Consider the following 26,458-nt stretch of genomic DNA (forward strand, 5'->3'; position numbering starts at 1 on the left):
ATACTGTATTTATACGCTGGTAGTCCGCTGGAAAAAGTGTCTGACCCCGCCATTTGACAGCTTGTCTAACCCGCGTCCGTTAAACCAAAGTGCCATTTCGAGAAGGTAGGTACGCTGATACGCGCAACAAGCGCCCATCTCCGTCGAGCCGCCACACCGACAGACACACGAGCCCCTAAGGCGGCAGAGAAGCACAGACGCGACGCCTCGGCGTCCTCGACGTCCTGTGCGTCACACCCTCGTTCCGGCCTGTGTTCGAGAAGGTTTTGACAGACAGACTGACGTGCCCTTGACCAAACAGATTCACTTCCTCGTGGAGGCGGGCCTTGTACCGCCCAATGGGGAGCCGAGGCGGGCGAACGGGCACGCGCGCCCCTTCTGTCGAGCGGCGCTGGGGTTGACTCACTCCGTCTGTGTCTTTTTCAGGAGCAGGTGAGACGAAGTGCCCAGCTCAGCGATCGGTACCGCGGAGCCCATCAGGACGAGCGACAACAGGAAATGTTGAAGTTCAGGCCCTCGGCTGTGCTCAGGGGTCTGTTACAGGCGGCCCTTAAGCGACCATTGCGGATCGCGGCCAAAGAGAAGGCGCCAGCCTTGGCGTGTCGACTCGGCACAGATGCCAAGGCGGGGTCCACCGTTAAGTCCCAGCACGCCGAGGGGTATCGACGCCTAATGCAGCTCCCCGCCGCCGGAATGTGCAACAGCTCCAGGGGCATGTGTACCAAGACAGAGGAAACGGCGCCGTCGGAGTCTGGGGAGCCCAAGTCGGTCAGCAGCAGCTCGGCCGACGAGAAGGCGTCTTCTGAAAAGTGAGTGGAAGGATGGGCCGCGCCGCGTGCCTCAGTTGCGGTGAACCATTATTTTGCCATTTGTTCGTAGGAGATGCCTCTCGTTCAATCATAATGTACCGCGTGGTGCTCGGATTACTGCGTGCCCCTTGTTCATTGGCACCCAAAGCTGTTTCACTGTAGTCCGGGAGTCCCTGGGGACTTAACGAGTGTCAGCGTGTGGGGTGGGGACGCACGCAGCATCCTGGCAAGAGGAGAACGGGGGCATCATTTTGGAAATTGCGTTTAAGGGGGATCGGCAGACGGTACTGGCAGTGAGTTTCAGCAGTCGAATTGTACCTTTGCACAAGTGTCGTCGATTTGGCCGAGCTTGGTGGGCTAATCGCGGGTGGGTTTTAAAAGTAAAGGGTATGGCATAACTGTGTAGTGCCACTCATAATCGCGATCATTGTTTACAGGGCACAGTACAGACGATCAGACTGCAGGATTGTTTGGTGTCACTCCACTGCGCAGTAGAGGCCCACCTATGCAATGTCCGCCTCTGGCAGGTGAAGGGTCTCACTTGGAGGAGTCCGGCTGAAGGCTGAACCAGTCAGCTACCCACTGAGCACTGCCAGGAGGAGCTGTTCACCCACAGCTCAGAGTCACACAGGGTCTGCCTTTACTGGCGGGCATACTGTATCAGCATTAAAAAAAAAAGAAAAACAAGACCCCTAAAAATCACAAAGGACAGCAGAAATCCAACGCTTTCTGGACACATCATGCAACATTCATTTTGATTAAAATTTTAACATCATGAGAAAGGTGACTTAAAATGGTCGGATGGAAGTTGCAAAGTCATAATAAGACGTAAGCCCTCCTGACATCGATAAACACACAGAATGTTTAAACGTCCATCTGTCCGTCCATCTGTCTGTTTCTGGACCCTCAGCAGGGCTTGCAGGGGGTGACATGGAGTCTGTCCCAGAAAGCATAGGGACGGGGCGCCAGTCTATCAGTGGGTGAACAGACACGCACACACACCAGGACACATGGAGGAATCCCACACAGGCGCGGGGGGGACACGCAAACTCAACACTGGGAGGGCAGGGGATGTGAACTTCAGCCCCCACCGTGCTGCCCACCTCACAGCACACGTTAGGTTAATTCCAGTCTGGGCATCTTATTACAGTAAAGTTGATGTCTCGGTTAACAAACTGGCAGAGGTGGTCAGGTTGGTGGCCCAAATGTTGTCACATTTCTAAAATCCTTGGAAAAGCAATAAAGAAGAAGAAGACATCCCATTTATATAGCGCCTTTCCCACTCCTCGAAGGGCTTTACATATCTTCAGCCGCCATCAGTCCAGATGAACAAAGATCAGTGAGACCTCTCAGACCGGGCAGGTGGTGCGTCTTCTCTTTTTCTCTTTGTTTGTTTGGTTACTGTGACAAAAAGGCAGCCTTAGGGGGTCTCGCTTTACTGAGCGTTCACAGGTCCCATTTCAGGAATTGCAGTTATTGTTGAACCTTAAAGTAAGCGTTCATCGGGGGGTGTAAAGTGTGATCTTACCTGAACACCTAACGTTAGGACCATCACCCAGTCTTAGACTCGTACTGAGCAGTGGGCAGTGTTGTGCCAAGATGGATGAGTGCCCACTGGTCCTCTGGGGGTGCCAATTACCTGGCTGACTGCTCGTTAAGAGAGGGTACTGGTCATTCGTAGGATGGTGCAGGCAGGTGGCCGGTGCCACCGCACCTCTTCAATAAATGGCACTTGTCTGTCGGACTGGGTCACGTTTTTTTCTGGTTAATTTAAGGATGGGCCAGTGTGCCCTGGGATGGACTGGTGACTCTGCCTTGTGCCCGTTGCTGTCACAGCAGTCCATAACTCAGGAGTCCTCTACTTCCAAAACAGATGCTTGGTCTGCTAGTTTAGACAGTGGTGTTAATGTTGGGTTACCCTTTATCTGAGTATTAAAGTGCGCCCCCATCCACACATTCATTCATTTTCAAACCAGTTTGATCCAGTTCTATCATTGTGGGGGTCTGGGCCTATTGGGGTAGCTCTGTCCACACTCGCGCACGCCTGGCCAGTTTAGAGTCTACAGTCAGCCTGTCCTGCAGGCCTTGGCGATGTCCATAGTAAGTGGGCATACGAGGAGAAACAGGGTGAACGCTCTGTGAAGGTGCCAATGGGCTGGCACGCTTCTGTGCAGTTCTGCCTACATGTGTGAACACGCTGATCTATCTCACTTCTTATCAAAGCACATTTTTCCCTCCAACTGAAGTGTGTGAGTGTGAGTGTGAGTGTGTGTGTGTGTGTGTGAATCTGTAAAGAGAGCTCTTGAGGTTGGTGCTGCTTGGATGAGCCACACAGTCACTTTGCACAGAGTGTTTGCTAAGAGATGATCGGGCAGCATTGCCAGCATGCCAGACAGGTGGAAGGAGATGAGCATGCAGCTCATTGCTGAATGTTCCGGCCATTTGTTGTTACGGACGTTGGCACTTCACCCCTCTTCTGTTTGCACTGCACATTCGCATACGCACAAAGGCTTCGGCCACTTCCCACTCCTGACGTTTCTCTCAGCTCTGCGTCTCCACCGTCTCTGAGCGTGAGTGACGGTGCCCTCTTAAGACGAGTGGGAGCAGAGTGGCACTCGCCACCGTGAAGCTTTGATGCCAGTCCTGAGCTGCCTGCCACACACAGTTAGTTCAGAAGCAGCACTAAAGCGCAGCTGACACTCCGCAGTCTAAAAATACGGCCGACGTGTGCCTACGTGGGATCATCTTGAGATTATGCGGGGCTGTGGGCTCAGTGTGTGCTGACGGTGAAGGGAGACGTTTACGGGACGTGGTTCTTAGTTTTCTTGTTAGGCCGCAGACTGCTGTGCTTTGAGACGAGCATGACGATGCCCAGTCGGGTATGTCGTTTATATCGCCAGCTTGTTTGAGGTCCGATAGTGAGATACTTTAGTGATCCCGAGGGAAATGTAAGCGCCAAAAAGTCCTGTCGTCTTCCCTTTGCTGCCACCCTAGGCTTGGGCTACCCGTGATGCCCAGCAGGATAGGTGAGTTTGGAGGATGGGCAACTGTAGGTTTCATGTGTTGCAGTGTGGCACCCCCTAAAGAAGAGAGTTCAGGTGAAAGGTACAAGTTGGCATCATTAGTCCATTCTCTTATTGGCACTGCAGCTCCATACAGTGCCAGTGCTGGTCTGGTAGAAGGCACTGAGAATCCATGCTGTGCCATGCCACTGCCAGCAGGGGTTGCCTGCTCTATTCTGTCTTTTGAGTTCACGGCAGTTCGACATGAGCCTGTTGCAACCACCTGGTGACCAATCTGTGCCAGTCTAGCCTGCTTCAAACCGGTCTGAATGTTCTGTGGGTATTCACGCCCTGTAGGACGACTGGTGTCTACACTCTGAGCTCGTTGCCAAATCCAGTTTGCTGTGAGGGTCTGTTGCTGAGTTTTCAGTGCCAGCTTTTTGTGTGGCATCGGTCGTGGACTGGCACTGCTGTTTTAGCCACCTACCCGTGACCTGGTTGTTGACTTTAGGCAGCCGCTGACTTCAGTTTTATTGGTGATTTAAATCTGCCATCTGTCAAAACAGAAACGACCAAATCACATGGAACTGAGCGGGCAAAACAGCGGGCACATCTTAATGTGAATGCTGCTGTTGTGAATTGAATTGTTTAAATTGGAGATCAAATCGTAACAGTATGGCGCTGGCATTGCCACCACGCCCATGAGCAGGGCACTCCAGCCTGTTCACATCACTTGCTGTTCAGTCCAAAGAGCTCGAAGTCGCTTTGCACAAAGTGGGCGGTGGGAGAACACACACAAAGACTCAGACAAAATGTGCCACCCGGCCCGGCATGAACCCAGGTAGAGGAGCTGGCACTGCCAAGCAGCAGTCTGCACAGCAGGTTCAGACTTTATCAATAGGGACCCAGATGGAGACCTTTAAGGACAAATGTCACCTAAACTGGAGGGGGCTTTTCTTCACCCGGAGCAGCACAGAGCCCACGACTAGGTGACCAAACACATGGGTGCCTGGCTTGATAAAGAGGGCTGGCGAGTTCATTGGCTGAATGGCCTTCGCTTACGGGACAACACTTGATGGACGTGACTTGGCACAAGTGACCTGACCGGAGCACTTAAAAGTGACATCGGTGTCCTTTACTGCTCGTTGTGATCCGCTCTTTGAATCGTGATAAAGACTTGGCGCCCCCCAAATCATTCGCTGACACCTTTTATCCAAGGCGGCTGACAACGTTTGAGATGCAGCGAGTGACGTCTTTTGTGTCTCCAGGTGAAGTGACCAGCTCACGGTCACGCTGCGGTGTCAGGAGTGACACCTCGGGGTCTGAAGTCCAAAGCCTTGACCACCATTGGACAAGGGTCCGCCCGTGTTTGCTTTAGCCATTTCATTGTGTCACGTGACCGTCAGCTTCAGCAATGCGGGGGTCGTCATTTTAGAAACAAAGGGACCGAGGGAGGCCACTGCCTGGTGGCACAAGCGACAGTAAAGATGGCAATTACGAGCCTAGCCCATGTTACTCGGTGAAAGGTGGGATCTCTGGGTCTTCTGCAAGACGCGGGTACGTGCCCATGTGCAGCTCCTGGGATTTCCAGCACTCGGGCGTCGTTTCTTCTCCCTGATGCGCTGTGCCTTTGTGCCCCTCTGTTGGCCCTGATTGCAGTCTGTGACGCCAGCGTTTGGCACCTTAGCCAGTGGCACGTGTGAGTTTGACTTTCTCTGGACTGTGTGCGCCTGACAGTGAGGCCCCAAGAAACCAGTAAATGGAGCCCCTCCGCTGTGTCCACATGCCCGTGTAGGCCCATTTCAGGTGCCCAGTGTTGTCTGATTGCTTTGCCCATCGAGTGCCTTGTCACGTGTGTTTTGTGACAGCTGCTGTATTGGATTATGGAGTGTGTGCCACCTATGTGATGCCAATCACAGTAGGGCGTGCTCACATTGGCACAGGAGTGACCAGTTCACCCTGCTGTACTGTAAAACCCCAAGAACGGCGTCTGTAAGCGCAAGTCACATGCTAAAGGCCGGTAGTGATGTCAGCGGCGGGGAGGGACGTCACGTGACCAGGCGCTCATAAGGCTCGCTGCGAACACGGCGCCCAAAGTCCTGGGCAATAAACTGAAACGCAGCAACCGGATGGAAATAAATGAGAGGGGGCTGAGGGCGGGACACGCAGTGAGGCAGCAAATCAGAAACGAGAGCAGAAACAAATAGGGAGGGGCCGCCCAATGAGAGGGGCGCTGGACGAATTAACAGGCAGGACATGCGGCCACTTGGGGGGACCACCTGGGTGATACGACGGCAGCCATTGTAATGCCAGTGCAGTGCGCTCACCACACAGTAGGCACGAGGTGGGGGGGGGGGGGCAGAGAATGAGTTAAAGGGGGTGACCAGGGGGCTGTAGTGGACAGTTTGGACAGGACATTCTGAGTCGGGACTGCAGCAGTGTTTACAGCCCGTTGTCACCGTCACTGCACTGGGGCATTGGGCCCGACACACATACCCCACCATAAGCGCCCCTCAGCGGCAGTGCCCATGCCCACACATGCGAAGCTCCGACTGGATTCCTGTGCTGGTGAAGGCGCTAGATAAGCAGGAGCACACGGGACGTCCGCCTGTCACACTCTGTGGGGCACCGAGTGCAGGATCCCCTGAGTGTCCCGCGATTGTTCGGTTCTTCGCCCCTGCAGTCGGGGGGACGTGGTGACTGTGTCCGCTCATACTGTGAGACCCCCACCGAGGCCCCCCATGCGCTGTGTGTTGTGCAGTTCATGTTTGCCAAGGGTAGAGCGAGTGTCGCTGGTCAACTGGGCCATCATTTGTGTCCTCCATGAGCAGCGGGCACCACAAGTGAAGGTGGGGTTGTGGGTTTGACCCTCGAGCTGCTGGGGAGGACTAAAGTGAGAATCGCTGTACTGTGATGAAGATGAGGAGGATGAGGACCAGTCCGGTGCTTGGGGGGTGTGCCTCCCAGCTGTCCCATCAGGTATGGCAGTCCCCGACTGTGCAGTGGATTTGCACAAACACTCTGAGCACAGGAAAGGCGGCATATAAAGAAATGTATGGAATCAGGAATGACAACGAGGACGCGGCTGTCACGGCACACCGATAACTAAGGGCACTCCCACCGTGGCACTGTCGGCTCATGAAACTGGAGAGCAGGAAGTGCTGAGCACGAGTGTGGCTCTGGGGAGCAGCGAGCCGGCGGTCTCCATGGCCTCTGTGCCCGGCCGTGATGGCCACCTGCGCTCCTCTTACCTGATCAGGTTTCTGAAGCGGCTTTCACCTTCGATGCCCTCCAAGCAGGATGTGTAATGCAAGCAGCGACCCACTTAGAGAGGCCTGCCATGCGTGGCTGTCCATACTGGAGACGTTGGGCACACACAAAGCTCACCTGCCAGTCGCTATCAGATCCCTGTTTACTCTCTTGAGGAATCGGCTGATAGGAGATAAGCTGTGTGTGCACAGGATGATAATGGCTGCTCTGTCACTGAGAGCTGATAAGGTGCACGCTGCTTGTCACTGCCTGAGTGGCATTGTATGGACAGCCTGATGACAACATAAAACTAGGGGGTTGTTAGATTCACCCCGACCACGCCACCTCTGAAGGCACTCGTCACACACTGACGTCACTCTTCAGCACTGGACGGCAGCTGGTGACCTGAGCTGACAATGAGCGGTGACAGTTGACGGGACCCACACTTTGAAAATGCCCATTGGCTCGATACGTGGAAATACAGTGAAGACAGAGAAGAAATCCAGCCTGTCGTTCACTGTCTGCTGAACGTCCAATCTCGGGGGTCTCCAGTGGCAGGCAGCGAGGACCTAGCGGGCAGAGCTTCTCACAAACCTCTGCCCTCCATGCGCTTTAACTTTGTCATGTCAAGCTGTCTGGGAGTTTGGGACACTGGTGTCACACTTATGTGACAGGAGTCTGGTCAGGGCCTGCTCTCTTGGCATTTGAAAAATTGGATACAGCGATGGCACTGGTGGCCAGGGGGCAGATGCTGGTGATGACGTGATGTCATTCCTGGATGAACGGGTGCCAGCTGAGGGATTCTGATTGGAGGAGATGTGCTTCATCAGGCGCAAGGGGGAACCCAAATGTATTGGTCGGGGACGCCGACCAAAGTGCAATAAGGGGCACCAGGGTACAACGTAACGTAGGACAGTAAGTGGCGGACCCCAATGTCTGCACTCCCATCCTATGGCTTCTGGCCAGAACTGAAGGAAGGGACATCGGGAGGAAACGGCCTAAAGGCCCCCAGAAGAGCTTCTTATTGCACTGTGGCTGAAGGTACTTGAGGAGGGCACCTCCTGGAGGGGGTTGCCAGACTTGTTCATCCTGCCACCCTGGGTGTGCGGGGTCAGTGCTCTCATGGAGGAGCCTTTCCTGATCAGTTTGGTCAGCGGTTTGCATCGGCGGGATTCGAGTTGCTTCCCCAGGAGACCACCGCATAAAAGAACACACTGCCCCCCCCACCGAGTCTCCCCAGTAACTCCAGTCTATGCTGGCTGTCTTTGTCACACCAGTCGAGTTGCTGGTCACTTGAACCCCCAGGTCCTTGTAGCTCTGCACCACCCTGTGGAGTTTACACCAGCAAGTCACGAGTGCCGTGGGAGGCTGACATCACCAGAGAGGCTTGGCTGGCACAGGGGGTCCCATCGCCTCAGCATGGGGGCACCGGTGACTTTGCTGTGCAGTCAAATGGCTTCTTTACCAAAAACTTAATACAGTTAGGAGAGCACTTGAGCTTTGGACAGTTTGGACTGGGGGTGACAATGCCTAGGTCTGTGTCACGTTGATGACGTGATCTTGTAATGTCACACGCTGCGTGCCACTAGATGTGGTGGCTGTGGTCACATTTGTGAGTCTTCACCCAAGTGCTCCTTAGTTTGAGTTGACTCCTCCTGGTCTGGATGAACAGACGAGGCTTTGCTCACAGCATCCATCTTGACGTTGTGCAGTCCTGCAAGTGACAAACTGGCCAAAGTCTTCGTCCTTCCTGGTGTGACCCAAGCCCCTCTAACGTTAGCGCTTATCCATGTCCTGTCACTGGGCTGACATAGGAGGGCTGGGCTCACGTTAGGGGCTCACATTGGGCCAGTGCCCACCCTTCTTAGGACCACAAAAGGTGTCCCAGTGTCAGGCAGGCCTTAGATGGAGCTCAGCGATTCATCGTCACCTCCCAGATACACTCGCCGGCCAGACAGAGCCCCCCAAACACGTGCCATGTGTGAGACCCGGAGTGGGGGGCGGGGGTCCGAGTTCTTCTAATCCTGACATCACACCTGAAATGCCGACAGCCAATCAGAGATATGCAGCAGGACATGGAGGTTTTGTTCACAAGTGATGCTGGGGGGTCTCAGGTGTCAGGACGGGCACAATGGTGAGTGTGAACCGGCCAGTCTGTGATGTTCTTTATGTGGACTACTCAGTGGTCCAGTGTGGGTGGTCTGTCTGAAGACCGACTAGAGGACAGGCAGATAGATGGGTGAAGTGAGATTCAGTCTGCGCCAGACACACACGTCCTTCTAGGGGGGGCCATGGAGCTCGCTGGACTTTGGGTTGGTTGTCTTCTCCATCCCAGCATCTCGTCTGAGGTGTCGGTGACAGTGGAGTCAGTGGTGACGTGACCAGCCACCTACAGGTCCTCCTCCTCATGTGTCTCCTCAGTTTCTGGTTGGGGGTATCAGAAGACCAGGGAAGTGTAGGGGTCTAGTGTCTGGTCAGTAAGAAGTGGTTTGGGGGGCTTCCTCATTTCAGGGGTTTCTGAAGACGTGAAATTCATTTTCCATTTCCTTCAAGTATTTGGTGTCTTGGTGCACCGCCATTTTGTGTTCCTTGTGCTAATGCGTAACAACGGGAGGCTGCCACTTATGCTGCGACTGTTGCCGTGGTACACAGGTTGGCATCAGCCCCCTCCCTGCCCGTTGCCCAAGCTTCTGTAGTTGTAGTAACTTTGTGAGTGCTACACTTTGGATTGCGATTGTGGTTTGCGTGTCGTTTGAGGTACGTGACCTCCTGGCGTCTCTGACCTTTGCTGTGGTGTTGGTCCTCCTGGCTCTCTGCCGTGCCAGTCAGCACAGTTTACTTGTGAGCGCTGCGGCAGCACCATCTTGAACGTGATGGTGGTTCAGCCCCGAGGGGCGAGACATGGTTGGTGTGCTTGACCGATGCAGGAGAGTCGCACTTTAGGCCGCAGCCACTCCAAGTCTGCTGTGTGTGTCGGCGTAGTCGGCAGGATCTCGGGAGGAGCTGAGCTTCAGCAGCAGAGAGGTAAGGAGCAGGCCTGGGGCCTCTGGGGTGTGTGACCTTCATGTAGGCGGCCGGCACTTGCACAACGAGCTCGGCCGCGGCCCTCGTCACGTGCCTGTGCCCTCTCGGGAGTCTTATTGATGTGCTTTGCTCTCTGGCTTCAAAGAGTGACCTTCACAAGCCCTCTGCTGCTCTGACCGAGTGCGTCTCATCGATTGTCCGCCGTGGCCTCCCCTTCTCTGTGTCTTTTGTTCTTTCCTGTGTTTGTCTCTTCTGGTTTGTAATGGTGGCCTGTTTTTGTGCTGTTGGTTGTTATGAGTCTTATCACCCTAACTCCGGGGGGGTTGTTGTTGGTTTTTCTCGTTTTCTTTTCTTTTTTTAGGTCGCCCACCTCCTGTTTTCTGTTTCTCTGAGCTGCGTGTAAGTGGCGTTGTCACCTGTCTTGCCCGTGTCATTGTCTCATCCTGGATATGAATGTGCACCAGAGCGGCTTGTGGCCGGCTGCTGCTCAGCTGAATTTGGGGTCTTGTCTAAACACACTGAAGTGCCCCTTAATGTGCGTGTCGGCCATTAGCCTGTGAATGCTGCCGTGCGCGGCAACGGTGGCCTAATTGCTGGGCCTTTCACGTCGCGTTGGCTCAATTAGGTGTAAGAGAGCCTCATTTAGAGCATCAGCACATGGGGGGAGGGGGGGGGGGTCAGAGGTGCCTAATTGAACCATCTGTGCTGCCGGTCAGCAGTTGTTAATCCGCCATCCTTGGGATGAGCCCTGACGGCCCACCCTGACGGCCCAGTGTGGATTTAGAGGAGGCGCGCGGGGCAGGAGATGGCAGGCGTCTGGGCATGGGAGACTCTCTCTGTCCTATCGGTCCATTTCATGGTCATGGAAGCTGTGTGTCCTCTGCTGCCATCCGGTTTGAACCAGTAAAGCCGTCCTGGACACGTGCCCCCCCCCCCCCCCCCCCCCCCCCCCCCGCCCCCACCTAATCTCTACACAGTAAATGGCCTCCATGGTCAATACTGAAGCAAAGAAACCGGAGCGACACACGGGAGCTTCATTGTTCAGGTCAAGTCAGTTTTATTTAGAGAGAAGTCGAGTGCCAATACAAACCAGTATACACACACACACACACACACACACACACACACACACACACACACACACACACACACACACACACACACACACACACACACACACACACTATATATATATATATATATATATATATATATATATATATATATATATATATATATATAATATACACTGCTGAAGAAAATGAAAGGAACACTTTAGAATGAGAGTACAGCATCAAGTCAGTGACACTCCTGGGCTGTTGATCTGCTCAGTGGAGTAGCAGGTGGGCTTGGTCATCAGTTTCAGGGGCACTTCGGGCAACAATGAGACGACCCCCAAAACAGGAATGAATGGCCTAACAGGTGGAGGGAGGCCACTGACATTTCTCCATCCTCATCTGTTTTGTCACTCGTTTTGCATTTGTCTACGGTCAGTGTCACTACTGGTACCATGAGGTGGGTGATTCCTGGACCCTACAGAGCTGGCACAGGTAGGATGGCACATCAATACCACGTGCCATTGCCAGAAGGTTTGCTGTGTCTCCCAGTCTCAAGGGCATGGAGGATATTCCAGGAGACAGGCAGTGGGGCTGTAGAAGGTCCTTAACCCCTCAGCAGGATCCACCGGAGGAAGAGGATGAGCGCTGGCAGAGCCTACAAAATGACCTCCAGCAGGCCACTGGTGTGAATGTCTCTGACATCTCAAACAATCAGAAACAGACTTCATGAGGGGGGATCAGAGCCTGACCGTGTCCTCTAGTGGGCACCATGGAGCTCGATTGGCATTTGTCCCAAAATACCAGAATTGGCGCCCTGTGCTTTTCACAGATGAGAGCAGGTTCACCCTGAGCACATGTGGGTCTGGAGAAGCTGTGGAGAACGTTATGCTGCCTGTGACATCGTTCATCGAGACCGGTTTGGTGGGGGGTCAGTCTGGGGAGGGGGGCATATCCATGCAGGGACACACAGACCTCTACAGGCCAGACAACGCCACCTTGACTGCCATTAGGTATCGTGATCAAATCCTCAGACCCATTGTCAGACCCTATGCTGGTTCCTCCTGGTGCAAGACGATGCCCAGCACACCTCATGTGGCAGCTCCTGGAGGAACCACCTGCTCAGGTGTGCTGGGCCCTCGCTGCTGTATGTGGCACTTCACAGTGTGCCACACAGGTCAGGACTGCCAGTCTCGTACTCTCTGCTTACACCATCATGCACTTGTAGCCTGGGTAGAATGGGGTTTGGCGTCTACCTCACAGATGCCAGGTCCGCTGGCACACCACATACCACGACAGACGCTGCCCTTCAGGCCCGACCCTGATATTGGTGACTTTTCGTCGTTGAAACGACGTGAAACGTTTAGACATCAGATCACGAGACTCTCTATCTCCGATTTGTCCGAGCTCAGAGAAGTCGGTGGCCCCTCTGGATGTCACTGCTGTGTCTCCTCAGCTTTGTGTCATTAAAGCCACCGTGACTTACAGCTGTGAACGGAGCTGACTGGCAGACGAGGCCATATCGTGATATCCGTTCAAGTCGCGTCTGAGGGATCGGCGACCTCCGCACTGAGATTTGCTTGAACCTTTTAATTGTGTGCTGTAGAGGCTGAAATGCCCGAAGTCCTGGCGACTTTTCTTTGCCAAATCGCCAACGTTGTTCAGATTACCCGCCGATGCCTCTCTTGGCAAATCGCTCATCTAAATTAGGACCCAACGCCTCTCCTGCTTCACGTTGTCACCTTTTTGTTTCGTTATTAGTCCTAAACCGCCCTCGCCCGACTTGTTTGGAGTGTGTTGCAGACAATGAGCCCCCTCAGAAAAGGGTGCAGCGTGGCACACCTTGTCTGTGGACCAACCCAACGCTTTTGGAATTTGGGTCGTAGGTGACAGTTTAGGGATGGCGTTTACTCAAAAGAGAGACAAAGGCAGATAGGGTTTTGGGGGGATCCACCCCACTTATTGTACAGAACTGCAGTTCTGCAGAGTGGGCACCACCGCCTGAGTCCAACAAAGGAAGAGGAGGGATAACGAGGTCATCGTGGGCATGGTGAGCAACAGGAAGAGGAAGATTAGGTCTGACAAGTCACTTCAGAGGATCTGAAGAAGCGGAAGAAGAAGTCTTAGTCCACTCGTTTAGCCCCCGAGTTGCCTCATTGTGAAGATCTAAACATGCAAAAGTAGAGAAGATCAGGAGGGGGCAAGCAGTGAACTCCAGCTGTGTGTCCCTGCAATGTGATGACGTGAGTAGCCTTGGAGCGAAGCCCCCGTATGACGACACTCACCTGGCGCCAGTGATGGTGGTCCAGCCATGCCCACCTGCCTTCTGCACAGGCGGAGTGGTGGCTCAGAGGCTGCCAGTTCGAATCCCGTAAATGCCAATAGAGACTCTGCTCTGCTGGGCCCTTAACCTGCCATTGCTGAGCGCTTTGAGGAGTGAGAACAGCGCCATAGAAATGCAAAGAATTCTTCTTCTTATCACAGATGGCAGCATGAGGTGTTGTCCAGGTGGGTTTCAGAGGTGTGTGACGGGCTCAGCTCGCGACTCCAAAGGTCATTTGCTTTGGTTTCAAGCTACAGAAGGTCAAGCGAGGCTTGGCGGTGGTTGCCAGCCTAATGTGTTGGTGGTGGGCTGGCAGGCCGCTGGCCTTTTCTTTGTTGTTTGTCATTCATGGCCATCATGTGATTTCAGCCGCTCCAGGGCACACTTCATACGCATCGGCTTTGGCTGGGACTTGTGTGTCTTGCTGAACTCGGTGAGACCTCGAGAGGCGCTGTGTGTGTGTGTGTGTCTTGAGCGAGTGGTGGGGACGTTAGAGGACACGTTTGTCCGAATGACCAGGACGGGAGCTGCTGCTGGACTCGGCTGTTTATTTATTGCTCGTGAAGTGTCAGAGGTGAGAATGCGATGTGACTGTTTGATAACCGGCGGGCACAGAGCGAGCACTAGACAGGGGGCGCCACTTCTGCCTAAGAGTCACATGATGGGAGAGGGAGGCCTGGAGTCCCCGAGCAGCGTGCCCACCAGCCTCTGTGGTCATCCCTCTGAAACTTGAAGTGTGCCAGAATACTGAGGCTCACCCCGTTTCATAAGGCGTGCTCGGTCCTCCTGCTAGAATGGTGTTTTCCAGCGGTGCCACTCCCTGCCACGTGGTGTGTGAGAGGCATACGAGAGACTCGTCACGAACTTCAGGCCGTAGTGAACTGCAGTCTGGACGGTCAAGTGGTGTAGTCAGCAGGACTTGTTCGTTTGAAGCGCACACCTCTCTGTGTCCCCTGATCGCTGCACCTCATCTCTTTGTCTGCGGACCCCCGAATGGTCGATTCCTGCCCTCCTTGACATTTTGAACTGGCTCCTGTCTCTCTGTATATGCCGGGTGGAGACTAAGCCAGTTCCAGCAGCGGGCAGACCGTGGACGGGATGCAGGAGGAGCTTTGGGGGTCAGATGTGAGCCCCCGGTTTCCGTACCCTCCATTTTTTTCAGTTATTTGTCACCTTGATGTCACAGATGGCACACTGTATTTATTTTTGCATGTAATCTCTTTCTCTCTCTCTCTCTCTCTCTGGCTCTCTGCTGACTTGTGTTTTACGTTTGTAAGTATCTTCATCTTCTTCCTTTTCCATCCTCCACATTCCCTGCTTTTAGTTGGTTAAGTTGGCCTCATGAGGGTATGAATGCTCCCCCCGCCCCCCCTACCCCATGGCATGGATGTGTCCAAGCGAGCGGCCGTCATGGGCACCTTGTGCGGCCTGTGAGCTGAAACCTCGGACAAACTGTGACCACCAGAGCCCAGGGGAGCACCAGGGGAGAAGGCCACCACCAGGTTGGTAGGGCAGGCCAAAGGGACGATGAAGATGAGGAGAGGCCTCCTGTCCACCAGGGTCCATGTCTGAGAATGGCCTGCAACTGGCGCCGTGCTCAGTGCTGGGGGGCTGCCGTCCTATCACGTCACCCCCGAGTTACAGAAGCTGCCGGTCAGGAGCTCTGACCTGACCCGGGTGGCCAGTATGTCCCTAGCGTCCTGCTTGCTGTCCCTATCAGCCCCTCGGGTCCCCTCCTGTTACCCTGTCTAGGTGGTCCGCCGCAGTTGTGCCGTTGTAGGCGAGACACTGCAGGTAACCATGGCGACACACAGTCACTTCAGACTTGCTTGTCTACTCATCCCTGCGTCCTTCTGGAAGCTTCTTCTAGTGAAGTGCCATCTTTATCCTTCTTTACGCCTGCTGCCCTGCCATCCATGCCAAGACTTGTGAGTGAATGGCAGAGGCCCGGGCAGGAGGCCGCCGTGTGAAAGCGTCACCCCCCAGGTGTCTTGTTGTCCCTGTTGTCCTGTGCTGTGCTGTGGCGCCGTGCTGTGTAAAGCGACTTTGCCTAACGATGACACGCATCTTGTCTTTTTAGGAGAAGGCAAGCGGGCCTCTTGCCAAGCCTGGAGGATCTTCTCTTTTACACGATAGCCGAAGGACAAGAGAAGATCACCGTGCACAAGTTCATCACCGTAAGTAACAAGGGACCCTTAGCAACACAAACATGGGTCTTAGTTCATGGAGAGCAAAGTGACAGCCAGAGCGGGGGCCTTGAGGACCTCCAAAGCCGGACTCGTGATACGTGTGTCACATTTCAGGATGAGGGACATGAGGCTGGCCACCCACAAGGCTTCCCTCTCGGCCCAAACAGGTAAGGTCAGCTGACCAATGCCAAGTCCATAAATGCCACCTGGTGGAGCTGACCTGGCGCCCTTGAAGGTTTCTGTTCCTCTCCTCTGTTTGTTCATCTAATGACTGATAAAAGGGCCGCAGTCCTCGATGTTCTGTCTGGTTGGCACGTGTTCCTGGGCCGGGGGATCTGCTCCTGTGCCACCTGCCTCCAGGGCCACTCCAGACTCGGACTGGGCACTGAGGTCCAGGCTAAGCCACACCTCTCGGTGACCTTGGTGCCCTCCTGTGACCCATCAGGATGGCCGGCGCTGCCCACTTAATGACTGTTTAATACTCTTGGTGCTCTCTTGTGTCTCACAGGCGTTGAAGTCTACAGGGCTAAGGACTGGAGACCCCCGACTGAAAGAATGCATGGACATGTTGAGGACCACGCTGCAGTCCACTACAGATGGTGTGACGCTGGACAAAGTGCTCTTTAAAAAGTAAGAGGTGACCTTCAGGGTCATTGCGAGTCTTTGAGTTCCTCTTTCTTGTGATTGGATTTGTCTTCATGAAGTGAGACCCCCGCACACCCCCGTCTAGTTGTGTTTGAGAGAGGAGGAGACTTCTGAACTAGAAGGGACATCTGAAGCCCCTGCTGACCCGAGGGGCTATGGACTGAGCGCCTCAGCAGAGATGGGCATCCCTCGTATTGGTGACCATATTAGCCCCTCAGGCCAGGTCACCTCTCTGTCTCATGTCCAACAGTGGACCATCATTAGTAGGTGGATGGGGGGGACAGCTGATCGTTAGACTGGGCCAGAAGAGTCAGGGCTGGCATGGCGGGAGCCAGGAGTGACCACAGGGACGAGTGGTGGGACAGGAGTGAAGGTAATGAAGGGCAGCACAGGGAGTGGCAGAAGGGACCAGCTGGCTCGTCACAGTCACAATTGTGTCACCTCCCCCTGGTCATCAGGACAGCATTGCATCACAAACTCTCTTGATGGGCGTGCAGATGCGTGTTCACGGTTAGTGACGGCCGTGTGAGGACGACGCCTGAAGCTGCAAACTCGATGTGCCCCAAAGTATCCTCGGGGTGCCCAGGCTAACGCAGTGGTCAGTGGTGCCCACCCAGTGTCCTCATCAGGGTCCCTTTGTAGACTCGCTGGCCTGTGTCCGTCTCCTAGGTGCTCAGCTCAGATGTCATGGGTCTGTGACGTTTGTCTCAATGGTTTGTGCAGGTGACGATGTGTCACTGACGTTCTGCCATGTTGTCATTCTTCTGTCCCCTCTTCAGGTGTGTACAGAGTAACATTGTATTGCTGACTCAGGCCTTTCGTAAGAAGTTTGTCATCCCCGACTTCGCGTCCTTCACGTCGCACATCGACGAACTGTACGAGAGTGCCAGGAAGCTGGGAGGTGGCCAGGTGAGCGTTGCTGGGTGACGTTTGATGCTCTCGTCTGCTCAGTTCCTTCATTGTGTTTGCTCTGGACAGATGGGGCGGGGGGGGGGGTGGCGTATTTGGTGGTGCTGAGCCGGCTGGCCCCCCTGCTCTTCACACGTCTTTTCTTGTATTCACGTCCCTGCTGGTGTGCAAGCAGAACGTCCTGACGGCCCACCGAGTGACTTGTTTTAGTGTGGCGCCCTTCACCGAGCGCAGGTTGAGAGGGCCAGAGCAGGTTTACAGATGATAGCTCATAATACACACACACAGCCCCTTAGTGAGTCACATAGAGGGTCCTCACGTCATCTGGGCGCTGACATTACCGCACAACTATGGCCAGTTGACATCAAAGGAGAAGGAGAACCAAAACGCAGTGGAACGGACCCTCAAGACGTCACTTTGACACCCAAGCTGATGCCCCAGCCACCTCTTGCCAAGTTTCTCGTCATGGCATTGTCCACCACGGTTACTTGACACTAAAGACGAGCGTCGTGTGTGTCCAGATGTGCTGCTGGCCTCCCCTTTGACACTCTCTGCTTGTGTCACTCGCCTGTCCCCCGTCTTCTAGCTCTGTGATTCGGTGCTCTCTCTTTCTGACACGACTCTCCCCTCTTTACGCAGGTTGCAGATTACATCCCCCAGCTTGCCAAATTCAGCCCGGACCTGTGGGCCGCGTCTCTGTGCACAGTGGATGGCCAAAGGTAAGTGGGACCTGAAAATGACGAGGACGGCACGGGAGAAGGAGTGCTGGCGGCTGCGAGGGCGGCGGGGTTACTTGTAGACAATTTGGGCCGTTGAAGACGTCGGCAGGCGGTACACAATACAAGACAATACCATTTATTGTTGTGTGGCCCAAACTCGCACAAGGGGGGCCGCAGTGGGCTTTAACAGGCCCTGCCTCCTGACAGACCCCCAGCTTTGACTCTCTAAGAAGAAAAGGAAAACCCCCCCAAAAAAAACCCTAGTGGGGAAAAAAATGGAAGAAACCTCCGGAAAGGTGGTACAAAGAGAGACCCCTTTACCAGGTAGGGTGGGCATGCAGTGGGTGTGAGATAAAGACAATAGACAGAACAGAACAGAAGTCATCCTATATATCCCATAATGCCATTTGGAGACCTCGGCCATCAAGCTGCCTCCCCCTATTGGCCGTTAAACAGCTGAATCAGCCAATCCGATGAGAGGACCCCTCCACTTGGCGATTCTCAGTTTGCTGTTAATGATTCGGATTTCAGTTCCACAGATGGGCAGAACGCAGTGAGGTGTGTTGACACATTAAAGCTCAAGAGCAAAGTGAGCCACTGGCACAGGGCATGGGTGACGCCGTGACTGTTTTGGACGCTAGAGGCGCTGTTGCCCCGTTAAACCCACCAGACAGATGTCCAAGACACACGTTTAAAACACCAAGAATAATTTCTTTAATGATTTCTTCAGTTATTGTGCACAAAGCACCGCACACTCCACAATTCTCAACAATAATAAATCAATAATACAAATCCTCCACTCCCAGCTCCTCCGTTCCTCTCCTTGCTGGTATTCCCAGAGTCCTTTTATAGTCCATGACCCAGAAGTGTTCCTTCTCCGGGTCAAACGCCACATCATCCTTCTTCATGGGTTTCTGTCCTCGTGACTCTGAAGTACTTCTGGGTTGACGTAACCATCATAGTCCCCGGGTTCTTGGTGAGCTCCCCCTGGCGGCACCCACGGCATCCAACAGGGCTAAAGAAACGGACTCCATGTCCCATGTTGCCCTGAGGGAATCCGGGGAACCATTTCCGTCCAGGTGAGCTGCCATCTCGCGTCCCGGGGGATGTAGAGCCCTGAACAGGCTGCTTTTCTTCCTTTTCTCTGATGAGGGACGTCCCGGCCCAGGCTGAAACGCCTGCCGTCCATCACACTGTCCTATGCGTTCCTTACATGCTTAACGTGACCGGGCACAGCTGCACTTTCTGCCACCCAGCCACTGTCTCTGGCTTAGCAGACTGGCCTGCCAGAGCTGCCCCGTGTCCCGTAGGAGGGCCAGGATTGTCACCTGTGTGCCTGGAGCAGTCTTAGCCACACGGTGACACATTTGTGCACAAAAATACAAGTGATGAGCACCTTGCATGTTCCAGCCCACCCCTGCCATTGCGTGGCACAAAATCAGGGCCTGAGATTGCTGTGGCTATTTTTAAACAAATCAGCTGTGCCCTCGCCTCTCTGCTGGGTCAGCGAGCATCGACAGGCTGGCAGCTCCCGTCCCGTCACGCTGTATGGGTGATCAGTCAGCAGGTTTTATTTTTTTTTTTTCTGCCAGGCTGCCAGGCCTGTGTCTTTTCAGGCCTGCGCATCACCACTTTGGCTGAGTGGTCTGTGGGGTGCCCAGTCGGCCTTTTCTGCATCATCAGCAGCTACTTACCTGACGTGCCATCTTCAGTTTTGTGTCTCACATTTGGTGGATTTTGTGCAGGAAAGCCGCTTATAGAGATTAAACAGAGCGGCTTTGTGCGGCTCGGCCAAATCGAGAGAATTCTGCCCCAGATTGCTTTCACTTTTCATATTCTTTGTATTCCCGATGTCTGGATGTGTTTTCCTCGATTGTCCAATTTTAGGTACCCAGCTGTCCAGTGGACGTGGCCTCTTTTCTGCCTCAGCAGGGTGTCACTTGAGCCTTTCCTGTTTATCACTTTGTTGGGACAGAATGAACGCCCGTCACTGGCACCTCTGCTCCAGTTTGGCTGCTCCTGATGCTTAACCGTATACGCAGCTCCACCTGCCATCCACTGAATGAGGGTAGTCCTGGCGGTATTGAGCTGTTGGCACCACCCAAGTGGTCTGCAGTCAGATGTGCCCTTCTGACCTCTTAAAGCAAATCCTCGCTGCCCAGAGCCCACCGACAGCTGTCTTGTCCATTTGTTCGGCTGTTGGCTGTCATGTTTGTTTGATCTGATCTCCCACTGGTTTGACTGGCAGAGTGCGAGAATGTTGTTAGCTTGCTTCAGGGGTCTGACACCCGCGTACATATCGACAGTTTATCGATCACCAACAGCAAACTGCTTGGTGTTGCCACCAAACTAAGCCTTTGGTTTTCGTGAATTGCTTTAGCGCTGAGCTCTTGTGAGGCCTTTGTGCTGTTAATCCATTTATAATGGCTGGGGGGGGGGGGGGGGGGGGGGGGGGGGTGAGGGGGACATAGCAGTCGCATGTGATTGGCACGTGATTAGCAACAGGCCCTGCCCACGGTAGAAACGATGCATCACTCATTCAAGAAACGTCAAACAAAATGGTGGCACAGTGACGTCACAAAAAGGTTACAATTGAAAAGCTGGTCAAGTTTGAGACGCCGAGGACACTAAACGATGTGGCAGGGCAGATGATGAAGAATCAGCGGAGACTGATATGTGGAGATGGAAATGTAATGTGAATAAATGTAAAGAATGAACATACATAAAGGGGGTCTGCAGTCTGGCATGAGAAGGACCTGACTGGTCACCACCTACAGCCAGACAGGACAGGGGACAGGAGGAAGGTGACAGTTATGTGAAAACACGTGGGCTCCCCATGTAGTGTTTTTACGTTTTGTAACACATGTGGGCACATAGATAAGGATAACGTTATTATATTCAACCAAGCAATGAACAGATGTGCCGTTTCTACCTGTGGAAAAAGTAAGTCCACCAGGGGCTATAATGGCCCCCTCAAGCTGGCATCCACCTTAATAAAAAGAAGAAGTGTCTGTGTTTGTCTGGTTTCTGTGTCTCTGTCATTCCAACAGGTGGCGCATCACAAACATTAACCCGGCTTTTAGCAATCCCATACCAAATGGCATATAACTGAGACCTGTGCATCACTTTTGTCATTCCAGCAGATGGCACATCACAAACGTTTGTAGTAATACTACAAACGTTTGTGATGTGCCATCTGTTAGAGGCAATGCCCTCTTATCACTAAACGCATTACAAACTACATGTGAATCGACGCCACACTGCATGTGTTGGTGCGGAGGTCCACGTTGTTCAGATCTGAAGCCGTCTTTGGCGGGTAGCACAGCTACTTCCCTATGACTGTCTAGCTCTCCTCGATGCAGCTGTGAGGTGACTGAGGGGTCTCCTGCATGCACATCCTGCTGCAAATCCCCCCCAACTGCATCTCAAAGGGGTTCAGATCCAGGCTTTGACTTGGCTGTTGCCAAAGCCTCAACTTCTTTCTTTTCAGACGTTCCTGGGGGGCTTTACTGGTCTGTTTCGTGTCATTGTCACCTTGTAAGGTCCTCTTGTGGTTGACAGATGGTCTGGGCCAGTGCCTAGTGGGTTCTGTGTAGGTGGGCTGCCCAGGCTCTGATGCAGCAGAGCAGCCCCCAAGCCCAGTCGCTGTCAGGTCCTTCTGGTGGTATGGCCACACAACTCGGCCTTTGCCTTGATTGTGCCCTCGTCTTTGCCCGGGTGTTCCTGGACACATGCCATTCTTGCTCTGATGTTCTTTTGTGTTTCCCGTGCAGAGCTCATTTGTGCAGCCTCCTCCTGATGGTGGACTCGTGCGCCCATTTTGAAATGAGGGGCTTCTTAGAGGCTTCTTTCGGCGTCTTGCCTTCTCGCTGGGGCGGCCATTGTTTGAACTTGTCCGTGGTCTTCTGGGCGGTGGAATGATTGATTTGCACTCGTTTGGAGGTCTTTTAAAATGCATCCCCAGACTCCAGGGGGGCCTCAGAGAGCTCGTTCAACCTCAGCATGGAGGTGACGCACACTTGAGACCAAAGTAAGGGAGCAGGTCCTCTTGGGGATCTTCTGATTTGAGGTGTCTGAGGTCGTGATACGTGGTGGGCTCCGTTTGTGTTTATTATTTAAATTCCAAATGCCAGCCTGGTCTGAGGTTTGTTGTATTAGAGAGATACCCTCCATCTGAAGGTTCTGTCTGAATGAAGATGACATCTGTAGGGGCCCCAACGTGTAGGGTGGTCACACTTCGTAACACACCCCTGAGGTGAGACTCTTGACTGGTCACATGACATTGAGGTTGTCACCTCCAACTCTTGATGTCTGTGTTTGTGCGTGACAAGCCTGTGGTTTATCGAGCACAGGTGAAGCTCCATGAGGGGGCCGCTTCCAATTTCTGTGTTTTTAGTCAAGGACCACCGGTGAAGCTCGGTGGATTTTGCCTTCTGGTTGCACAGACGTCCTCGTTCAGCGAGTCTTGTGTTGCTTTCTGTTTCAGACATTCCATCGGAGACACCAAAGTTCCCTTTTGCCTGCAGTCGTGTGTGAAGCCCCTGAAATATGCCATTGCCGTGAACGACCTTGGCACCGAGTACGTGCACCGCTACGTCGGCAAGGAGCCCAGTGGCCTGCGCTTCAACAAGCTCTTCCTGAATGAAGATGGTAAGTGTGCGTGCGCGTGTCCCACACTCCTCCTCACCTCCAGGTATGCCCGACTCCCTAATCCTGAAGTGGCCTGTGCGATGGCGGCCCTTGGCTGAGAGGGAGACTGGCATGTGATCTTTTGACCCGGGGTCTCCAAAGAGGCCTTCAGATTACGAGACAGACAGCCATCTTGACTTGACGGCAGTGAAGGGTCAGGCCAGCCAAGTGAGCCTCGTCGTGTGACAGTGACAGATGACATTGGGCAGAGCGCCGTTACTGGCAGCACCCACTGCTTTATGAGAAAACACAGACGCCTGAGGTGGAGGGTCTTAGCCCACGGCGCCCGGAGACGTGCAGTTTGTTATGCCCGTGAGCAACCAGCACGCTACAAATAAAGTAAAACGGGAGAACTGAGAGGACAGAAAGACGAGAAAACTGAGCGAAGTGCAGAAAGGCGCCGCGTGTCCGAGAAGGAAAGCCGTCAGCTGTCGGACCCCCTAGTCTCGTGCCAAGTTCTACTCGGAGCTTCTCACGGTAGTTTGGACTCCAGCCTAGCAGGTGGCATTAAATCACATGGGGCCCACCGTCAGACCTGCCACCTCATTGCTGAGGGGCTCTCCTGCCTGGCGTCACGAAATCCAGCGTTGAGTTGCAGATGGGGGGCACATCAGCTCTGATCACGTAGTGCCAGGATGGTTTTGGGGGAGCCATTTTGTTAAGGCTGGGGGAAGAATCCATAAACCGTCCCTCCCCACCAGAACCAGAAAGACACCATGAAATGGTCTCGGGGGCTCAGAATGTTCCCACGTAGTCCACCAGTCTAAGGTTTGTGGTGACTTCCTTTGTAAATCGCTTTGGATAAAAGAGCAAATTTATGGACGTGGGAGATGGCCGTCTGTGTCCTCCATTACTGGCGTTTGCAAGCAATTTAAGACCACCAAAGAAAAGGCTGGCTGTTTGGGATTGGGACTTGGGGCCGAAGACGTAGCTGCTGATGTTCTTTATAGAAATACGCCGCCCAGCAATGGTGTCTGCCACCTCGTGAAGTTTGTACTGAGAAAGAAGGTGAAGGGTTTCATGCAGAGCTGAGATACTCTGGTAGAACAGGCAGCTATGGTGGGCAACGTCAAAAAGTCTAAGAACAAAAGACAATACGAGGAGGGCCGCAGTGGGCTTTAACAGGCCCTGCCACTTGACAGACCCCCAGCCTGGACTCTCGAAGAAGACGAGGAAACCCTTGTAGGGGAAAAAATGGAAGAAATCTCCAGAAAGGCCGTTCAGAGAGAGACCCCTTTGTAGGTAGGCTGGGCGTGCAGTGGGGGTCAGTAAAGGGGGTCAATGCAACACAATAGACAGAAGAGAACACAAGTCATCCTCCATACGATAGAAACGTTACAAGCACCGAGCAGAATTCCACAGGAGATGACATCCCATAATAGGATTTGGAGACCTCGGCCATCAGGCCGCCTGTCCCTATTGGCCGTTCCACAGCTGAGTCAGCACTGGGCCAGCCAATCTGATGACAGGACTCCTCTACCTGACGATTCCTGCGATCCTCCATCAGAGACGACTTTACCTTAGGCAGGCAGGTGGGCCGTGGCACCGAGTGGCACATTTGAGTACCGAGTAGAGAAACAGAAGAGGTGAGGGTGAGTGACACATTAGAATGGTGACGTGACTTCTGTTTTAGTGCTAATGACAGTCTGCACGGTTAATCAGCAGCTCTAGTCAGGGTGTGCTGAACTGAAGTCGAGAGTCTTGAAAGCTGAGACCGAAGGGGCATCTCTTATAGGCAGGCAGACCATCCCACAGTTTAAGGGGTCCTGTAACTAAAAGCTCGACCTCCCACTGTTGACACATTACTCGTGTTACATACTCCACGTGTCAGGTGGTCCGGTCGTGTGCTCTTGACCCTCACATTGGTTTCTGCAGCACATTTTCTTACAAGTGGTGCAGCTCAAAGCCATTCAGAAGATGAAGAAAGAAAATCAGATGAGGCAACAACAAATACACTCCTGGTGGGCCACAACAACAACATTTATTTCTAGATCACATTTTCATACAAAAAGTAGCTCAAAGTGCTTTACATAATGAAGAGTAGAAAAATAAAAGACAAAATAAGAAATTAAAATAAGACAACATTAATTAACATAGAAAGGAATAAGGTCCGATGGCCAGGGTGGACAGAAAAAACAAAAAAAAACTCCAGAAGGCTGGAGAAAAAAATAAATCTGTAGGGGTTCCAGGCCATGAGACCACCCAGCCCCCAGAGGGCATTCTACCCAACATGAATGATCCCAATCAGCCCTTACGGCTTTCACATGAAGGAATTTGATGATGACGACGGTTAAAGTGAAACGGAGCGCGCTCAGACGTGAACGAGCATCTGAGGTATAGCCCCGCCTCCCGCCGTGACAATCCCCCACTGGAGGACCTCAGCAGAGGTGAATGGACCCACCTGGTCAGGTTGTCACTCGCCCTCAGTACATGTTGATGTCATGTGATGCGCAGTGTTAGCCAATGAATAAGCTGGGCCTGAGTGCCCGAGTGAGTCTGAGCGCGCTCCATTTTCACTGACGGGTTGTCCAGAGGAGACGTGCGGATTATGTGACACGAGTAACAGGACTTGTTTTCTGGTGTCCTCAGACCGCCACTCAGTCAGGACCTTTCGTTATCGCCGTTCTCCGTGAGATCACTACAGCGATGCGTGCCTGTGGGTACTCGAGGGTGAAGCTCTGGGTGTGCGCCCCATGGCCACTGAATTGGAGCACAAAGACCCCCGACTGGTCTGCAGGTGAGGGGCCCTCCGTCCCACTGCCGCTCCCCCCTCCCTCGGTGATCGTCTACGGGCCCGGCCACTCCAGGTCACGGGCGCTTCGCTAGCTCATAATGCAGGCCTGCAGTTTTATTTTTACATTTGATGTTATTGTCGATCTTATCAGATGAATTTAGAGCTGACTTTCATGGTACAGCGGGCACACATCGGGCGTTTAGCATCGGCTTGAATGTTCTCCACAGGATGGGCACATGCATCGGTTTGGGATTGAAATGGCAGTGGCGGAGGTCCCAGGGAGGCTGTGTGCTCTCAGGCCGTCCAGAGCTGACCTCCATGTTTGGGCGCCGTGCCAGCTGGGTCACCATAGCTGAGTGAAGCTCAGACGCCCCAGTTACCGCCGTCATCGTATTGTGACACCCTCAGCCGCATGTCGGACTGACGCGTCACCACCCAACAAGAAGGGACTGTGGCGGTGCGGGCCAGCTCCATGCTCCCTCTTCTTGAACCCGAGGCCGGATGAGCTGAGCAGATGAGGACAAGCACACACCAAGCAAGGGGGTGAATGTGCAATGAAAAGAGCCAAAGGGTGCAGGGTGACGGGGTCTGTGAGGAGGTTCAGATAATCCGTTAAAATGAGCCTTAAAACCACAGGGCAGCAAACTGGCCTTTAAAGCCTGGCGTCTCCTTAGCTTAACCCAATGCGGGGCCTCGCAGCCAAGGAGGTGCCCATCTGGCAGTTCAGCCCACCTTCCATGCCTCCCTTCTAGCGCTCCCTGGCTCCAAGCTGGGCACCCCTTCGAGCCACCGACACCCACTGCCAGGCTTGTGGTCCATGGCACCACCCACAGAACGCTCCTCTTAGCCTCTCCTAAGATGTCACTTTATGTACCCAACGTGACAGATGGCTCACAGGACGCACGCCTTACCCTGCTGGTTTGCCATGTTTGCTCTTCGTCTTGAGTGAGGCTTTCGTATCTAAAAATGAGATCTACGGGAGCGCGGTTTACGTCACTTAACATCGATGTGTTGCCCTTAATGCCAGACGAACGTTGCTTCACATTGGCGTCTGAGGGCGTCGAGCAGCAGAGCCAGCATGGCCTTGGTGACAACCCAATGACCGAACTCC

The 26,458-nt window shown here is 53.6% G+C and overlaps 1 protein-coding gene across 3 annotated transcripts in view; it reads left to right on the forward strand.

Annotated features, from left to right (window-relative positions):
* The first annotated feature begins 292 nt into the window (after positions 1-292).
* Positions 293-26,458, forward strand: part of glsb (glutaminase b) — a 30,991-nt gene continuing 4,825 nt past the window's right edge. Inside the window, exons 1-6 of one of the 3 annotated variants that reach the window (XM_028806098.2) lie at positions 293-809; positions 15,543-15,639; positions 16,160-16,281; positions 17,076-17,205; positions 17,845-17,924; positions 22,411-22,574. In XM_028806098.2, the coding sequence (XP_028661931.2) occupies positions 499-809; positions 15,543-15,639; positions 16,160-16,281; positions 17,076-17,205; positions 17,845-17,924; positions 22,411-22,574 (904 nt within the window). In that variant the 5' untranslated portion in view covers positions 293-498. The remainder of the gene's footprint in view (positions 810-15,542; positions 15,640-16,159; positions 16,282-17,075; positions 17,206-17,844; positions 17,925-22,410; positions 22,575-26,458) is intronic. The other 2 variants (XM_051931354.1, XM_051931353.1) reach the window with 2 other exon arrangements.

This window comes from Erpetoichthys calabaricus, chromosome 8 (genome assembly GCF_900747795.2).
Source record: "Erpetoichthys calabaricus chromosome 8, fErpCal1.3, whole genome shotgun sequence".
NCBI classification, from domain to species: Eukaryota; Metazoa; Chordata; class Cladistia; order Polypteriformes; family Polypteridae; genus Erpetoichthys; species Erpetoichthys calabaricus.